The following is a 12,465-nucleotide window of genomic DNA, read 5'->3' on the forward strand; positions in this document are numbered from 1 at the left end:
GTTGATGAGGTTGAATGTAAGTTTTGATATGATAGACATGCTCTCCTCTTACATGGTGTAGGTTCTCTCCATGAGTAGCTTTGCTAAAAATTTGTCCTAGTGAGAGTTTATTCAGATATCTCAGATATCTACATTGGTACATTACAAGTGATCCCCATTCAAAGTGATTCATAGACTGGCGATGAATAAGAATATGAGCAAATGGTGAGGGTGAAATAGCAAGCTCTGCCAGTTCTCATATTTTATTGTTGCCCTAGGGAATTTTGTCATGCACAAGCCTGAGTAGCAAGGACAACTGGGAGGGTGAGTCTTTCATGGCTGTTAAGAGTTGAATATTAATAGAGGGTCTTTAGCTGAAATAGACCTAGGGAGAACAAAGGATTGTTTTGTGGACGAAACTCTGGCAGGACTGTTGGCTCAACCAGAAGGAAATTAAAAACTCGGCCTCTCTTCAGTAAGGTTCTTCATTGTGCAATGTTAACCTAGTAGCTCACACATGAACTTCTAAACTTCATATTTAGCCGAAATGCTGGCATTGGGGCAACGTGGAGAAGCCCAAGGATATTTACAATTTTATTACTAAGATCAGGCCACAGTCAAGCAAGGTCCGTATCACTTGGCATATCAGAGGAAGACCTGTAGCAGGTCGTATGCTAAGGGTTGGCTCCCTGGTCTCAACTTCCCATCTAGATGGACATAAAATACAGTGTGTGTTCTCTGCAAAGACAGACCATTATCTTTTCCTTGACATGTGGAGCTCATTGGAGAAGGTAAGCTCATACCCTAGCACTGTAATACCTAGCTAAAGCCTCCCATGCAGTGGAAGAACGGAGAACCAAGGGAAGAATCTTGAGACTAAGGGGAACACTGATGTAGATTGACATGTCTGCACAACAATAGACTCACAAACACTCAGCTACAGCTACAGCCCTTTCTCAAGCAGCTCAGACTCTAAAATGTTGCCCTGTTATGAAGAATATTGATTGTGTCCAGGTGTCTCGTGTCTCATGTATTCATGCTGGAACTTAACCGACAAGGTCCCTCATCCTTTTTAAAGTTTTAGGGGTCGTCCACAATTGTGTAGATATGCTGTTATACAAACCGTCCATACAATGCTTTACAGGGGGTGATTCCTCAACACAGGTAATACGCATAGTTTTTCAGTTTTGAAAAATGCATGCATCTAATTCATCCAAGTTTTCATCTCAAGCTCCTGAGTCATCCAAAATAACCAAGCTTCAAACCATCATCCAAGCTAACATGCTCAGACCCATGAAAATGTGCCTGTACAAGCTTAAAATTAAGGAAACTTAGACTCAATGTGTGCACACAACTATATTGTGAGAGAGTGTTTTTATGTAAAGTTGCAAAACCATAGGAGTTAACTACATGCATATTACAAAATGTCATATTGAAAATAATCAAATCTTCAAAGGGTGCATCCAGTGGAGCCTAGCATAGTACAACTATTTGAGTTCATCAAAATTTGGGTTGAGGGATGGTTTTGTTCTATCAAATAACAAAATGGCTCTAAGCTCTTGATATGTACTTTGCTTTGAACCAAACAATGCATAGTGTCATAACAGAGACTCCATGAACTTGTCTTAACACACAAACAGAGGTGTGAACAGATCCCTTAATAAGCTCTGTGAGCATTTTAAAGATGATGTGCCGCTGTTTGCTGATACCATAGAACAAAAGAAGTCTCATGCTTTTCTGTTATATGTCCACTGGAAACTGTCAGAGTCTAGAATTTATTTTGTTGATCAATTCTCGACGCAAAATTTTCCCAGCTGAAGACTTTGGGATCTCTGCTAAAAAGACCACACGACGGATCTTTTTGTAAGGTGCAACCTGTTACAAGAAATAGTGACATTTACAAAGTCAGCATGCTGGCCCACTTGCAGGCTGGTTCCAGTGGAAAAAGATCGTGCCTCAGTATAAGCTCAGCATTTTATGACAGAAGGGGGAGGGGAGTGGGGGGCTGCTCCAGCATACACACTACCCGAGCCTATACTCTGTGTCCTATTTTAATGTCACTTATGTCACTCAATTCCAATCCGGTCAGGTATATTATCTTTTAAACAGATCTGGAGTCTCAGGGGTCATGCATGTAAGAGGACCTCCCACACACATGCATTTGTACATACGTATACACACACACAAATGTGTATGCACGCGCATATGTCTGCTTCTTCATATTCATATGTGACCTATTATCCTTCAAATACAAGTATTTGTACATGGGGCCACGTATGTTTGAGGGTTCAGTCTTCATTAAATGAGTGAGAGTGTCTCTTTTTCTTTTCAAGACCATGGGAAACATTTCCTTGTTCCTTTCCAATTTTCTTATCATGCCATGTATTGATGCAGCAATTTTTAGACATTAGTAACTCTCGACTGTTAAATGCAAGGCTCACAGCAGGACACATCTATAAAATCATTCAGAAGCTAAACGTCCTCCGGACAATTTTCAAATCTGTATAAAGCCACTGCCCTTCATAAAGTTTTACCTGCCCTGACACGAAAGTCATGACATCGACTTCATTTAACGTGCTTTCTGGACGCTTCACCACATACGCCATTGGAATCTGTCCTGCTTCTTCATCAGGAAGACTGCAAAGGAGGACCCCAAATAGGTACCCAAATAAAGCATTAGGAGACGAAAATGTATCCCTCACGTAAAATTAGGGTGTGCTAACATTATCCAAGGACACGATTGCAGAATCTAATAACTCTCACTGAATATGGTAAGACATTGAAGAGTCTCTATTGCTTACGGTATCACAGCTGCGTCTACAATTTCTGGATGGGACAACAGGACCGCTTCTAGCTCCGCTGGGGCCACCTGCAAGCCTCGCAAGGGGTAAATTTCTCTTGTATATAGTTAGGCTTTTCGAAACCGTGTCCTTGAATAGTTGCAATGATGTTGGAGAGGAGGTGTTCAAACCTGCAAGCCTTTGTACTTGATTAGCTCCTTTATGCGGTCTACAACATGCAGATGTCCTTGTTCGTCAAAATAGCATAGATCTCCAGTATGTAGCCAACCATCTGGATCAATTGTTGCAGCTGTTGCCCCAGGATTACCAAAGTACCCTACATAAAAATTATGGTTACATAATCTATTCTGAGTAAAACTGGCAACTGCATCACATCAGTATTTAAATTGGAGATAACATGATTCAAAGGAGTTAATGTTCCAAATTACTATCTTCATCAGTGTCAAAATTCCACAAGTGCTCCTCAGGAAGCACAGGCACAAACATTGCTGATGCCAATTAAAGTCACTTTCAAAGTACTTGCCAAAGTGAAATACTTTTTCTGATCAAAGAAGCAATACCTTTCATAATTGTAGGCCCTCGTAGCCATAGTTCCCCTAGCTGGTTTGGTGGTAGAGCATTTGTGGAGTCTATGTCAACAATTTTGGCTTCTGTATTTGGGGCAAGCAAACCAGCTGAATCATAGTGCTCAAGCTCCTCTTCAGTCATGGAGATAGTTGCAAGGGCTGTTGACTCTGTTAGACCATAGCCCTGGAACCAATGAAAGTAAAGAAAGATGTCACCCCTTGAAAGGGAGGACAATAACAGCCAGGCCATACAAACCCCACAAGTTGAAGGATTTTGCTATTGGCCTTTCATGATTGATGTAGTATTTTGAACCAAGCAATGAATTTGTAAACAATACACAACATCATCATACTGTAGTGACAATTTCTGTTGCGGCAAAAAATATTTCATGTTTTGGTACTCTCTCTCTCTCTCTCTCTCTCTGAGCAGAGCACATAAGCAGCTGATTGCTGACATGCTTCAAAGGCACCAGGAATCAGAGATGATCTGACCACAGTACGACAACAGAAGCAGTCTAGACTAGGAGGTGCTTGCTACCACTTTTTCCAATAGTCCAAACCAAGTCTCAAGAGAGGATGGAAAAGAGCCGGTCCTCCCAGATTGGAGTGACTACGCTAAGAAAATACCAAGTTAGCTCATTTGGGTACTCTTCATATTGAGAGCTGCTGTCATGGGAGGAGCGACCAGGCTGAGAAAATACCAAGTTAGCTCATTTGGGTACTCTTCATATTGAGAGCTGCTGTCCATATTCTATATCAGTCGATTCTTGAACCTAATCTATCTTAGTTCAGAGTTGGGATACTGTTCGAGAGATGATTGGAAAACTCTTGTCATGTGGCACGTCTAAAAATCTCAGTTGGCAAGGTTCTATCTAGATGAATTTACCAGCCACCTCAGAGGTTCGCTCATCTATATGGACTGATCTTATCCATAGCCTTCACGTCATTCAAGATCACTAGAATGCCTCCATATCAGCACAAGCTATTTCCCTTTCTCAACCAGCAACCCACCCTAGAATGATTTGGTATAACTTTCTCCTTAGTTGGCTCTTGCTAGCATAGATAGGGTTCTCCTTTTTCATTTCCATAGGTTGCTTTGACAATGATGAACGAGATTTATGCAACCATGAAAATGGGTTGTTTTTGTTGCCTTAGGTTGCTTCAGGCCACAGCTTTACTTTTGTTCAACCAAGATGTTCCTCTTTACACAAATACCTTTTTTAAAGCAATAAAGATAGAACAAATTTCCCCTTCTTCTGCCCCCCCCCCCCCCTAGAAGAGAAACTCGTATATTATGCTTTGGAAAACCAGGCAAGATCAAATCCCCAAAACTCGTATACTGTGCTTTGACGACCCAGGCAAGATCAGCTATCCGAAAGGGCATTAACAAGAAAGAAAGCTGGGTTGTTTGCAGCTGGCACTTGAACGGGCTTGAAGAGGAAAACTTGTACCACAGAGACAACATAGTAGGGTGCGAATTTGATACAAGCTACCAGTAGTGCCTCATGGGAAGGCTTGGAAGTCATAGGACTACAATAGGCTTTGATACCATGTTGGAAGATAGAGGGTGAGAGAGGAGTGCACATACCAACATTCTACATTGAAATGAAGAAACAAAGGGTAATTTATACACGTAGAAAGGATAGGTCCGTTAGTCCAGTCTTAGTCCGTGTACAACACTTGCACCAGATATTGCAGTATACTTGTTCTAGACTCTTATGTAATGTCCCAATGGGAGATATGGGGATGGGAAAATTCAGTATTATCTCTCCATCCCTCACAGTCAGGGGGACGGTAGCTGGTTTACATACGGAGGGCATGCTTTCCAAATCAAGATTGAGGGGGCTCCCCCACACATTCGGGAGTGGGGACTGGGTAGTGCAACTGGAAATCATGCCCATCTCGCCTACCTGAGGATGCAGCCCAGCATATATGGATTGCAGGGTGCAGCCTCATAGTGGCACAGCAACAGACTTGACCTGCACTACCCTACAATGTGTGGCTGGACATCATTTATACCTTGCGCCCACAAGCATGAGACTTCTCCAGATGTTTGTTTGTTTATTTCCATAGATGAAAAAGTGAAAAACTGAGATTGAAAGAGGCATGTCGAAGGTGAAACCAACAGAAGTGTACAGCATGTGCCCCGATATCAACTGATGAGGAAAGTCTCAGGGCCAGTGCACACGAGAAGGAAATGCGCAATCGAGAAGGAAAGACTATTTTGTTCACACGCTGAAATACCCAACAAGATTCAAGCATTTAATCCACATCTGACTTAGTTGAAATGGAGGTCTGCGTACTTGCAGGGACCTCTGCATGTGAAGAGTTGGACATTGTTGATTGGCCTGCACATCTGCATCTGTACCAAAACCTGAGCATTGAAGGGACTGGAACCCAATACAGCGCCAGGTGGCAGAATATGATTCGCTGGAAAAGGAATCGCACATTGGTGCTCAAATTGGCACCCTCAAAATTTGAGGTGCAAATCTCAGCGCCATGGCGCTTCAAACTCGTCTGGGAATCTGTGCCAGCCTTCAAAACCCACGACCAGCCTCTCATTAGACGCCTCGTGTGCACTGACTCTTGGTCTGCAAGGCCATATGAAGAGGAAGGATCCCATGCAAAACGGCAAAGCGAAGTTATGTTTCTCTCTGTAAAATGAGACCAATGTATCACCTAAAATAGATGCCATGAAGTCGAAATGTCGTTAGGAGCAACAGTCATGCCTCATCGTTATAGTGTTTGTACCTTGGTTGATCAACAGAATGCAAAGAAGAATAGACTCAAGACCTCCAAGGGCAAGCTGTGACTCAGCATGTACCATCCTAATTCAATGTCATAGGATCATGTTTGCCTACTCAAATGGGCAGGTGTGGATTTTAAAAAAAGACCTAAGCCCCCATAAGTCAAGTGCAAGTTGTTGTGTGGACACCTTTGAATGAATGCAGGTACCAATCATGCTTTGATGTGATAGGATCATGCTTGCAAAAGCCTCAAAGCTCATCTCCTTAGCTGAAGGAAGATATTTATGAAAATGATATGAACAATGCCAACCACCAAAATCTCATGCACACAACAGATGGGGAGGTAACCTTTCCAACACCCCCTCTCACCGACACATCTCGGCTTAATGCCAACACGTCGTCGATGACGATGCTCCAGTAACTCCTTAGTTCCTCTGGAACATTTCGATGTTGTAATCTTTTCCTAGCTTTTCATCCAGTGGTTCCTGCTCCACTAGGTCTAGTTCCACTTCTGCACACCATCCTGGTACACAGGTCCATCTATGGTAGCATCTCCTGGCACCACCACCTTCAGTCACGCTCCCGCCTTCGAACTCCAGCAATCCAGATGCCACAATCTTTCAATTGTCCCCCTCATAATGAGTGAACAACCTGGAGTCTTCTAGGCACCATGCTTTGAGGGTCTATCCTTTGACAGACATACACACAAAAAGCAAGACATCCTGAATGTGCACAGACCACCATCTACAAAATACCCTTGTTAAGAAATACATAAAAATGAACAATGTCAAAACATACAACGAAAACGGGATAATGAAATCCCAAGTATATCTCTAGATAACCTGGACCACGAACTCTCATTGAGCTCTCCCGCAGGTACTCTTTTGGCTTCAAGACACCTCGTCCACACCTTCCACCAATCTGTGTTCGAGATTTGAAGAAGCACCCACACTTCCCCTTCTGCCTTCGAAGAAGGCCCATCTCTCCAATCTCGCATTACCTGAGACATTTGAAGAGCGTATTCTCTCCACAACATGCTATAATGGCTCAAATTAAGAACATCAAGTACATACTAGATCATCGTACTGCTTGTGTGCTTGCTCTGAAAGCAAATTATGCACCTCATCGAGGCACATACCAATAGCCTGTGCAATCCTGTATTGTCCCCCTCTGAATTACAGCATCCATCTGAACATGAAACTCTAGGGCACTCCATGGAATCTACCCTCGTGTTAGTATCAACAGTCACGCACCTGGAAGATACCAAGCACTCCATGCTGTCCTTCACCTTCACATAGGTTTTTGACTCCTTGTCGATTCATATCTCAATGCCACACATCATCACTGTGGTTTCTAGGTCTGCATATCTGACCTCGGTAACACATGGAGATGTCACCAAGAACAGTTCTTCGATTACCACATTAGCTTTGGCTTTTGTGTCACCCTCTAAATCTGATTAGGACTCCTTGTTCTTCTGATCCGCCGCCTTCTTTCTGCAATCCTTGGCAAAATGGCTTGGTGTGTCACTAGAAGCACTTCTTCTTCTGCTTCTTCTTGGAAGTGTCTTCATCATCAAAGTCATCCTTCTTGGACTTGCCACCGTTAGGCTTGCCCTTCCCTTTGCCAGCGTAATCCTTTGCCAGCAACGCCTTGTCATCTTGTCGTTGTTATAGAGCTTCTCCCTAGCTTCTTCTTGGAGCAATAATGGACCCAACTCCTCAAAAGTCAGAGGTTTGGTCCTCTGTCCTGCTGTCACAGTCGTAACAAAGCTTTTGAAACTCCAAGGTAGCCTCCTCAGTACCATCAAGGCCAACTGGCACGAGTCCACCTTCTGACCAACCGATGCTAGTTGATCCCTTACCACCTTGACGAAGTGGTCATGTACCGAATCTCCTTCATCCATATCCAAGTTGTAGAATGTTGAAGAAGCAAGATCCGGGATGTGTTATCTGTCTTGTACAGATCCTTCAGAATGGCCCACGACTCTACTGACGTGTCGGCCATCTAGACGTGAGGAAGCACAGAGTCCGCCGTAGTCCCTATGATTAATGCTAGGGCGTGGGCATCTCTATCTTCCCAAGCTTCGAGCTCCTCTCCATCTACTAGTATGAGTATCTCCTCCTTGTTGTCTACCATATCCTCCGGCTCCCGTTGTCAGTTTCCACAGCTTTCGAGCCAAAAATGTGTTCGGATCTTCACCTTCCAGATAGGGTAATTTGTCCCATCAAGTTTCCCAGACTCTCCAAAGTTAGAGATGGTTAAAGAAAGAAATCTGGGGGAGGAGGAAGGAAGAGAAGGGGTCGGAAGAGGCTTCTGAAATTGACATCTTTGCTGCTAAACCCACAGCAAAGTCGAACAAAGTCAACCTTCTGTAGACCAGAACTCTGTATGCACCTGACTGAACCTGAGTCACCCTCCTTCTCGCAAGGGCACAGTCCTCCAATCGTGGAAGTCGATTCCCAAGAGCTTCTGAATCAGGGTTGTCCTTCAGCAAGGTCCTTGCCTTCAGGTTCCCACACTTGTGAGCCTCCTACTTGGGCTTTGATACCATGTTAGAAATCGATCAACAGAGGGTACGCATAGCGGAAGACTGATAGAATAGCCTAGGAGCTCACACAGTGTGTGTGGGAAGTGGAATCACAAACTTCTTTAACTTATGTGCGTCAAATAGATGTGCAAACTCATCAATAGACAATAGTCCAGCCAGATATAGAAGCTACCAAAACAATATATTTCCATCCAAAACTATGGACACGACAAAAGAGAGATAGATCCAAAGTCCCATGAGGGCGTGGTACTTTGATCTTACCACAAGGTACTTCTATTATCTGCCGGCTATCTCTAGACTCGAGTCCGCGTGCTCCACCTCGAGCGTATGTAGACTCTCCGTTTGGATCCTTAAACCTTGCTGTCTGCAAACCAGCCTAGGTGTGCTGCCAATGAGTGAGCTAAATCTGCAGCTCTCCAGCCAAGTTCTCCTCCAGGATGAGGCCCAATTGTGCGGATGCTGGTACTGTTCCTTTCTGCACCTCAAAGGCTGCTCCAAGAAGATGAGATATGAGGGCACAAAGGCCCTCCTTTTATACGCCCCCAAGGGGTTGTCAAAATACCGACCAGTCAGCCCTGATGGGCCGACTGGCTTGCTGGCCGACTTGGTTGGCTGGTCCAACCAGCCCTATATAAGGGCCTATGCCAGGCCCTTTGGGCTGCTGCCTTGTCACGATCAGAGCCTATTGCGGGCTGGTAGTTGCTCCTGATCGCCTATGTACGCCTGCTTCCAGGGCCTGTCTGCAGACCAAGACCCTGCCCATAGCCCTTGCCATGCTGTCACCTGTTGTCCAGAGCCTCTCAGCCATGTGGCGCCTCTTGCCAGGCCTAGATCCAGGGGCTGTTTCCCTCACCATCCATCCTGCATAGTCTTGCCTTCTGACGCAGCCTCTAGAGCTCCAGGTATTTCTCTTTTCTTTCTCTGATCCTTGCCCCCATGGCAGCCATAGTGCTGCCCATGTGGCCTCCTCTCAGAACCTAGGTTCACCCCCCCATGCTCTCCTCATATGGGGGGCATACAAATGGGGAGGTGACCTTTTCAACACAACCTTGCAACCTGATGGCAACTTCCTGTTCGTCGAATTCTACCTTCAATGTATATCAATTGATTGAAAGAGGGGCAGGGGGGGGCACTGCTCCCCCTAGGGTTCTTGTTGCCCTCATTTTGTCCTTATCAATTGATTGAAAGGGGGAAAGGGGGCTTGATTTTTTTAATTCCAATGAATCCTTCAAAGGCAGTTTATGTCATGCAGTGTGGCAGGAGTTTCTGTTGGCTAGGTATTCTCTTGCATTTTGCTGGCCTTTTGAATTGGGATCCACCACGACTTTTCCACTGGGATGACTCATAGGACCTTTGGAGCAAACTACATGACAACATAAGGACTGAACAACTAATGGGTGTCCAATGCACGGTTCATTCCATTTGGATGGGCGGCACAAAGCTCCTGTGGTGCTACAAACATGAGTCGTTTTCAATATCCTATGCTGTTGTGGCATGCTTGTGATCTTAGGAGGATCTAGTGTTCAACACGAAGGGCTACTTTGAGACCCACGGATGTACCTTCAGGAGAGAATTACTCGTTTATGATTAAATTAGTTCTCCTGTTTACGTTAGCTACGCTGACATAATTAATGGGATATAGGAGTTAGAACATCGTCTACCCAAACGGCTGCCATTTGGTGGATCGCATTCAATCATTTACAGGAGTTTAAAAGTACTGCGATTCTAGAACAGCTCAAGGCCAACAAAAGGAGTGCGTGCAAGATTTCTCCTTTTGTACGAGAGCTGGAGTAGCATTGCCTTCCCTTTGCTTGGTTGTTTCTACTTGATTCTATACTCTCCTTAGGTTGTGCAACCAAGGACCCTCGTTAGGCCATTACAGTCGAGATTTTTGCTAACTTGACTGTGACGTATTCAGCCTCGCTTCGCTTGCAAGTCTTGATATCTATATCCGTGTATTTCTGGGCTGCGACACAAGCGATCCGCAATGACAGGAGTAGATGCTTACCATCGGGACCATGGGCTGTCGGAGATTTTACCGCTCAAGTTATGTAACCGAGTGCAACCGCCTCGTTGCTTTTCTGATCGATTTTATTCTAAGCTTTATTTTTTTTTCAGAGAAATTGTAAGCTCTATTTTGCGTGTACGCTATGAAAGAATACTATGTACGAACTGCGTGCGTTTCCGAAAGGTCTTGATTGGCAATATAACCCAGCCGGAATTGCAGGCTCCCGTGTACATAAGAACATAAAAACACGGTGAAATGAAAGACGGATTGGCATGTTCCAGTAGTGATTGACGTGGGAAATGTACAAATGCACATCGACTTTCACTATGCTAGGAATCTGCATCTTGCTTGGGGTCACTTCGAAGGTAAAGTTACGCAACAGCCAGGCAATTTGCGAAGATACCTGTTTAATGGTGATGTTTGGAAAACGCGCTCGGAACGCAGTGATGACTTCCTTGCTTAGTGGGGCTGCCCCAGATCCTACTTGCCTCAAGGACGAGAGGTCATACTTATCCACTATGCTTGTCTTTGTAAGAGCTAACAAGATCGGAGGCACCAAAGGTAAATTGGTCACTTTGTATCGCTGGATATAAGTCAGCATCTCTTGAAAATCGAACTTGGGCATCATAACAACGCAGCAGCCCATGGCAGGCAGCACGCAGGTAAAGAGGCCGAGCCCGTACACATGGAAAATTGGAATGAGACAGAGATACACGAGCTCCGGCCGTAGCCTGCCACCCTCCAAACTGTACATATGGTACGTGAGTGCGATGAGATTCCTGTGGGTTATGATAACCCCTTTGCTGGCGCCCGTGGTACCCGAAGAGTAGAGCAACGCCGCAGTGTCGTCTTGTCGAGACGGAATGTTGGGCAACTTAGCAGGGTCTGCGGAAAGGAGATCGGACAAGGACACGCACCGGGAACGCCACGGCGGTAGTGGGGGCGATGGGCTGCGCGGGTCCTCGGGGAGGAGGATGAGGGGCAAGGAGCAGTTGGGGCCGAGCTTGGGGAGGAGGGAAGGGGTGGTGGAGACGAATTTGGAACGGGAGTCAGCGATTTGTTTAGCGATTTCGGGGGGGGAATTGAGGGGGTTAGCGAGGGTGACGACGGCGCCAGCGAGCATGGCGGCGAGGGAGAGGACGGGGAAGTCGATGGAGTTGGGGGAGATGATGAGGAGGACGTCGCCATGGGAGAGGCCAAAGGAGGAGAGGCCGGAGGCGAGCGAGAGGATACGGGAGCGGAAGAGGCGATGGGAGAGGGAGGAGGAGGAGGGGGCATGGATGAAGGCAAGGGAGGAGGGGGAGGGGGGGGAGAAGGGGGGGGGGGGATGGAGGAGGAGGGAGGGGAAAGTGAGGGAGAGATCAGAGGGCAAAGGGACTGGTTTACGTTTGCTGTAAAAGATGGAGGTCTGTGTGCAGAAGCCACTACTGTTGTCCATCTTCGTCTTCTTCCTTTGAAGCTCCGGCCAAGCTCAAACACTCTGTATTTACTCACTCCTTCCTTTACAGTCTCTACCTTCATCATTATCATTACATGTCTTATTCTGTCGTCGGAGTTGGACGATCAACGCACGGCTTTTTGCCCGTCAACGCACGGCTTGGTGCTTGCCACTTGCTTTTTCTTCCACGTGCCGCCCTACTTTGACCTGACATCCAAAAATCAAAGTCCAGTCAAATGCTCTTTGTTACTTTGCGCAACCTTGTTAACCACTTTGCGGGGCTTGCACGAATTTGGAGGGCCTTCCTTGTGGTGCGCAGCCTAGCTGCTCTCACATGAGCGTTTGTGCACCTGCCCTTCCAGGGTATGATGACGCGCG

The 12,465-nt window shown here is 45.7% G+C and overlaps 1 protein-coding gene across 1 annotated transcript; it reads right to left on the reverse strand.

The window, feature by feature from the left end:
* Positions 1-1,338: 1,338 nt before the first annotated feature.
* Positions 1,339-12,130, reverse strand: LOC147897407 (beta-phenylalanine coenzyme A ligase-like). Its single transcript, XM_087380625.1, has 6 exons — positions 11,053-12,130; positions 3,341-3,530; positions 2,951-3,096; positions 2,781-2,848; positions 2,514-2,616; positions 1,339-1,854 (listed from the first exon to the last, which is right to left on the reverse strand). Exons 1-6 carry the CDS (start codon positions 12,085-12,087, stop codon positions 1,741-1,743), a joined length of 1,656 nt encoding a protein of 551 aa, XP_087236751.1. The 5' UTR covers positions 12,088-12,130; the 3' UTR covers positions 1,339-1,740.
* Positions 12,131-12,465: the final 335 nt, after the last annotated feature.

This window comes from Dipteris shenzhenensis, chromosome 10 (assembly GCF_047967505.1).
Source record: "Dipteris shenzhenensis isolate YYH24624 ecotype China chromosome 10, Dip_SZ_1.0, whole genome shotgun sequence".
Taxonomy (NCBI): Eukaryota; Viridiplantae; Streptophyta; class Polypodiopsida; order Gleicheniales; family Dipteridaceae; genus Dipteris; species Dipteris shenzhenensis.